The following is a 6,070-nucleotide window of genomic DNA, read 5'->3' as shown; positions in this document are numbered from 1 at the left end:
ATATCCAAAATACATAAAGAACTCATACAACTCAACAACAACAAAAAAAAAACAAACAATCTAATTAAAAAATGGGCAGAAGACATGAACAGAAATTTTTCCAAAGAAGAAATACAGATGGCCAATAGACATATGAAAAAATACTCAAGGTCACTAATCATCAGAGAAATGCAACTTAAAACCACAATGAGATATCACCTCACACCTGTCAGAATGGCCATCAATAAATCAAAGAACAAGTGTTGGCGAGGATGTGGAGAAAAGGAAACTCATACACTGTTGGAAGGATTGCGAATTGGCACAGCTGCTATGGAAAACAGTCTGGATATTTCTAAAAAAATTAAAAATGGATATACATTTTGACCAGAAATTGCGCTTCTGGATATTTATCCAAAGAAAATGAAAACAATAATTTGTAAAGATCTATGCAGCCCTATGTTCATCGCAGCACAATTTAAATAGCAAAGATATGGAAGCAGCCTAAACACCCTTCAACACAAGATTGGATAAAGAAGTTATGGTTCATATATACAATGGTCTATTACTCAGCCATTAAAAAAATGAAATCCTATGATTTGCAACAACATGTATGGATCTACAGTTTATAATGCTGAGTGAAATAAGTCAGAGAAAGATAAATACCCTGTGATTTCACTTATATGTGGAATCTAAAGAACAAAAAGAACAAACCAATCAAACACGGACTCACAAATATAGAGGACAATATGCTGACAGACAGAGGGGAGGAGGTGTTGGGGGGCTGAGAGGATGGGGTGAAGTGTTAAAGAAGTACAAATTAGTAGTTGATAGATGATCACGGGGATGGGGAGCACAGCATAGGGAATGCAGTGCCCAGTAAGGTAATGCTAGGTGGAGAGCCAGAGGAGAGAAAGAGGAATTAGGAGGATCATTTTATAAACTATATAAATGTCTAACCAATGTACTGTATACTTGAAACTAATAATAACATTTAAAAAAATATGTAGGGACAGTTGGGGGAATAAGCCAAAACCCTCAGAGTAGGCTGACAGTTTGATAGTTACTCACAAAGTTCGACAGAGTAATTTCTTGAATGGAATACTTCAGCAGCTTTCTAACTCCACTCTCAACCCTCTCTATTCTGTTCTCTACAGAGCTGCCAAATGATCTTTCTGGAAACCAATCAGGTCATTTCACCCTTATGAGCTTAATGACCATATTGGGCTTGCTAATCAACAGAGAAATGCAAATTAAAACCACAATGAGTTATCACCCCACACCTGTCAGATTGTTTATAATCAATAAATCAAAGAGCAGCCTACAAGGTATTCCAAAACCTGAGCATAGCATACCAGATCTTCTGTGTCCTGGCTGCTGCCTGCCTCTTCTCCAGCCACATCAACCATCACTCCCACATTGGCACCCTACTCTACAGCCATCCATAATGAACTAATTGCAGGTTCCTCCAAATTCCTTAGCCTCTAATCATGCTACAGATCCCTTAACATGCACATGCGCACGCGCACACACACACACACACACACGCGCGCGCACACATATGCACGCACTCTTGTCCTCAAGCAGAAAGCCCGATGAATGTAAGGCTGGTTTAACATATGAAAATCAATTCCTGTAATACAACACATGAACAGAATGCAGGGGCTGGGGAACCTCATGATCATCTCATAGGTGTAGAGAGGGAAGGGAAGCATCTGACAAAAGCCAACACCCTTTCAGGAAAAGAAATTCAACAGAATAGGAATAGAAGGGGTCTTCCTCAACCAGGTAAAGAGCACCTATGAAAAACCCACAGATAACATCATCCATAGTGGTGAAACACTGGGTGCTCTCCCCCTAGCACAAGGATATCTGTCCTTGACACTCCTGTGCAACGCTATACTCAAACTTCTGGTCAGGGCAAATAAATAAAAGGCATCCTGATTAAAAAGGAACAAGTCAAACTATCTCTATTTATAGATGATCTCCATATATCTACATCTATCTATACCTAGATCTATAAATATAGCTATACCTATAGCTATCTATCTCTATCTATATCACTGAAGAACACGCACCCCCCCCAAAAAAAACCCCACAACAACCGACTTGAACATGCAATAAACGAGCTCAGCAAAGTCGTGAGATCCCAGATCAAAGTGCAGCAATTGGTTGTATTTTTATACACTACCGACGAACAGTTCAAGGATGAGGAGAAAGTAATTCCTTTTTCGGGATCATTGAAAAGAATGAAATACTGAGGGATAAATTTAACAAAAGATGTGCAAGACCTGCTAAGACTCTAAATACTGCAAAACATTGCTGAAGGAGATTAAAGAGGACATAAATCAACAGAAAGCCACCTCGTGTTAGTGGATTGAACATTTGCTACTTTTAAGGTGGTCATAATACCCAGGCAACGTACAGCTTCAATGCCGTGCCTGTTAAAATCCAACCTGGCTTCTTTGTAAGAATCGACAAGCCGATCCTAAAATTCACATGGAAATGCAAGGGGCGCAGATAAGCCAAAAGGATACTGAAAAGAAGAACAAAGTTGGAGGACTCACACTTCCCAATTGCCGAACTTACCGCAAAGCTACAGCAATCCTAAAAAGTGTGGTACTGGTAGAATGATACACATATAGGCCACTGTTTTAGAATTTGGAGTCAGAAATTAACCCATATATCTATAAATAGCAGATTTTCAAGAAGGGTGCCGACACCATTCCAGGGATGCATGAACAATCTCTTCAACAAATGGTGCTGAGACAACTGGATATCCACAGACATAAAAATGAATATGGACCCCAGTCTCACACCATGTACAAATACTGACTCTGGCACGGATCACAGACCAAAATATTAAGGGCTGAAGCTATAAAACTCTTGGAATACAACTTAGGCGCAAATCCCCACAACCTTGGCCTAGGCGACAGTTACAAAACACGAGAGCAAAAGCACAGCCACAAAAGGCGAAGGAGAAAAATAACTATGCCCTCCAAATAAAACACTTTTGTGCATCAAAGGCCTCTATCGAGAAAGTGAAAGGACGGCCCACAGGATGGAGAAACATTTGCAAACCACATGTTCATAAATCTGATGACGGTGTATTTTCCAGAATGCATAAAGAACTCTTACAACTCAATGACAGAAAGACAAGCAACCCAGTTTAACAAAAAGAAGGGCAAAGGACTTGAATGGACATGCCTCCCAAACAGATGTTCAAACGGCCAAGAGGCGTGTGAAAAGATGCTGAACGTCATTAGCCATTAGGGAAATGGAAATCAAAATCACCCTGAGGTACCACTTCCCACCCAGTGGGGTGGCTATTATAAGCAAAGCAATGCAAAACGAAAGGAGAACAAGTTTTGGCGAGGGGTGGAGAAATTGGGATTCCCGTACACTGTTGTTGGGAATGCAGAAAGGTACCCGCCACCGTGGAAATCGGTTGACCTGGCAATGCCACTCCTAGATACGCACCCAAGAAAACTGAAAACAGACCTCGAAACAGAGCGCTTCACAGGAATGCTCACTGCAGCGTTATTCACAACCGCCAAAAGGCGAGAATTACCCAAACGTCCATCAACTGAGGAAAAGAAGCACAGCATGTCGTCTGGTCATACCATAGAATATTATTTAGCCAGGAAAAGGAATGAAGTGCCCATTCGTGGCAACCTGCAGACGCACCACACTGAGAACATTATGCCAAGTGAAAGCACGCAGACACAGACGGCCACCTACCTATTGCATGATTCTATCTCTAGGAAGTCTCCACAGAGGCAAACCTCTGTGGACCGCGAGCAGGTTAGCGGCTGCCTGGGGTCTACGGGTGGGGGAGGGGAGGGAGCCTTGGCGGGAAAGGAGGGGCAGCGACCGCCTGCCGGGACCGGGACTTCTTTTTCTGTGGTGGTGCCGGCATTGTGGAACCAAAGAGCCGCGGCGGCCCTCCAACACCGGCAGTGTACAAGTGGTGCCCCCGGATCAGACACGGTCGTTGCCTTTTCCGAACGCGCCCATCTAGTGGACAGCGAGCTCGCCTTCAAACACAGGGGCCCGTGAGCAGGGTGAGCAGGCTGCTGGCGGAGCCATTTCTTTGCACACTCAGGCTGCAGAGGGGGGGTGAGCGGGGGATAGGGGGCGCTGCAGGGGACGGGGGGGCACCGCGGGGGAAAGCGGTGACAACCATACAGCACGGGCCACGCGTCACGCAGCGTGTGCCTCGACCAATGAGGGGCTGGTCTGTGGTCGCCGGGATATAGAGCAGGGGCGCAAGCACCAGCTACTTCAGACGTTGGCAGGCAGCAGGCGCGTCGCACTGCACCGCACTGCACCGCACTGCATCGCATCGCCTCAGACGGCATCGGACAGCACCGCTTGGGACAGCGCCGCATCGCACGGCACCGCAGAGCTAGACCGGTCGGAGAAATCGCACCCAGCGCCCAGAATGCCGGGACGGAGGAGCCAGGGAGAGTCGTCCAGACGCCGGAGACGGAGACGGAGCCGGGCCCGCTCCCGCAGCGCCAGAGCTGAGCTGTCGTTCTCCGTGAGCCACATGGAGCGTCTCCTGCGCGAAGGCCGCTACGCCCAGCGCCTGAATTGGTCCACACCGATCTTCCTGGCAGCGGTCATCCAGTACATGACGGCCAAGGTCCTGGAGCTGGCGGGCGACGAGGCCCAGAAGACCGGCCGCAGGTGCATCACCCCGGAGTTCCTCGACATGGCGGTCCACAACAACTCGCTGCTCTGCGACTTCTTCCGCACCACCATCATTTCCCAGGTGGCCCCCCCCTGGGATTAGCTGTCCAATACGCCCTGCGCCCCTGGGCCTCGGCCCTAGGGCACCAAGCCCGCTCACAGCCCGGGCAGCCTAGACCTGTCTGATGCCTTTGACAGAGTCATTAAAATTCGATCAAATGTTTAAAGCCAGCCATGCGTGTGCTTCGGTGACTTTGCGTGGGAGGGAGGTGGTTGTGGGACGTAACTCGCCGGAGGGATGGGGGTGGCGGGGCTGCGTGCCGGAGACAGGGGAGTTGGAGTCGGGGATGACAGAGAGGAACGGTCTCTCATGGTGACAGTGCAGGGGGTGGCCCTGGGTGGGAGAGGCGGGCTGCGGTGGCGGTGAGGCGGCGTGACGGACAACGCCGCCATTGCCTCTGAGCAGCTCAGAGCCCGGCAAAGTCCCCAGAAGGATGGCGCTCATTGGTGTGGAGTGCAAGTCCGTGACCGCGGCGTCGAGATCGGGTGAACGTGCAATGGCAACCGGGGCCCCGCGTGGTGGAGGGGTGGACAGAGCGGCTGGCATGGACTAAAATGGGGGGCCGCAGCTTTGGCCGGAAGGTCGAGGAGCGATGGGGGCAGGGACAATCAAGAAAGAGGCAGAGTCGGAATGAAGGTCACGTGGGACCACGGTTTCTTTTCGGACCCCACTCTATGAATTTAAGACATGGATAGATGTAAGTATCCCCCAACACATTGGGGACATGGAACGGCTCCATGAAACCCAGGAAAGTCCCTGTTCTGGTACTGGTGTCCCTTTTGAGTTGTGATTTTTAAAATTTTATTTTAGTATTAGTTTTAGGTATGCAGTACATTGGTTAGACATTTATATAGTTTATGAAACGATCCCCCTGATTGCTCTTTCTCTTCTCTGGCTCTCCACCTAGCCATTACATTACTGCTGACTGCATTCCCTATGCCGTGCTCCCCATCCCCATGACTATCTAGCAACTCCTAATTAGTGATATCTTATTGTGGCTTTAATTTGCAATTACTTAATGACTAAAGATGTTGAGCACATTTTTGATTTACAAGTAAAGTGATTAAAATCTCTACCATGATTGTAATTTTTATGATATGTAAATAACCATTTCAGCTTTCTTATGCTTTCTTTTTGTGTGTCTATATTTTATACGTCCTCTTACTTTCAAGCTTACTGTGTCTTTATATTTTAAGATCATCTATATTGTAAATTGTATTTTATTGCGATAACACTTAAAATGACATCTATCCTCTTAATAAATTTTTTAGAGTCTCGCTTTTGTATACAGTGTGATTATCAGATTAGTCTGCTCTGTTGCCAATATTTTAAAGATGT

The 6,070-nt window shown here is 46.8% G+C and overlaps 1 protein-coding gene across 1 annotated transcript; it reads left to right on the top strand.

Moving 5' to 3' along the window:
• Positions 1–4,132: 4,132 nt before the first annotated feature.
• LOC120592795 (histone H2A-Bbd type 2/3-like) lies at positions 4,133–4,890 on the top strand. Its single transcript, XM_039850477.1, has one exon. The coding sequence runs from the start codon at positions 4,421–4,423 to the stop codon at positions 4,772–4,774; it is 354 nt and encodes a 117-aa protein (XP_039706411.1). The 5' UTR covers positions 4,133–4,420; the 3' UTR covers positions 4,775–4,890.
• Positions 4,891–6,070: the final 1,180 nt, after the last annotated feature.

The sequence above is a fragment of the Pteropus medius genome, unplaced genomic scaffold, assembly GCF_902729225.1.
Source record: "Pteropus medius unplaced genomic scaffold, Ma_sr-lr_union100, whole genome shotgun sequence".
NCBI lineage: Eukaryota > Metazoa > Chordata > Mammalia > Chiroptera > Pteropodidae > Pteropus > Pteropus medius.
Note: the sequence above shows the minus strand (reverse complement) of the source record. Positions and strands in the feature narration are given on the sequence as shown.

Excerpts from the sequence above, each read along its gene's own strand:
- LOC120592795 (XM_039850477.1), top strand. The coding sequence starts at position 4,421 with ATGCCGGGACGGAGGAGCCAGGGAGAGTCGTCCAGACGCCGGAGACGG.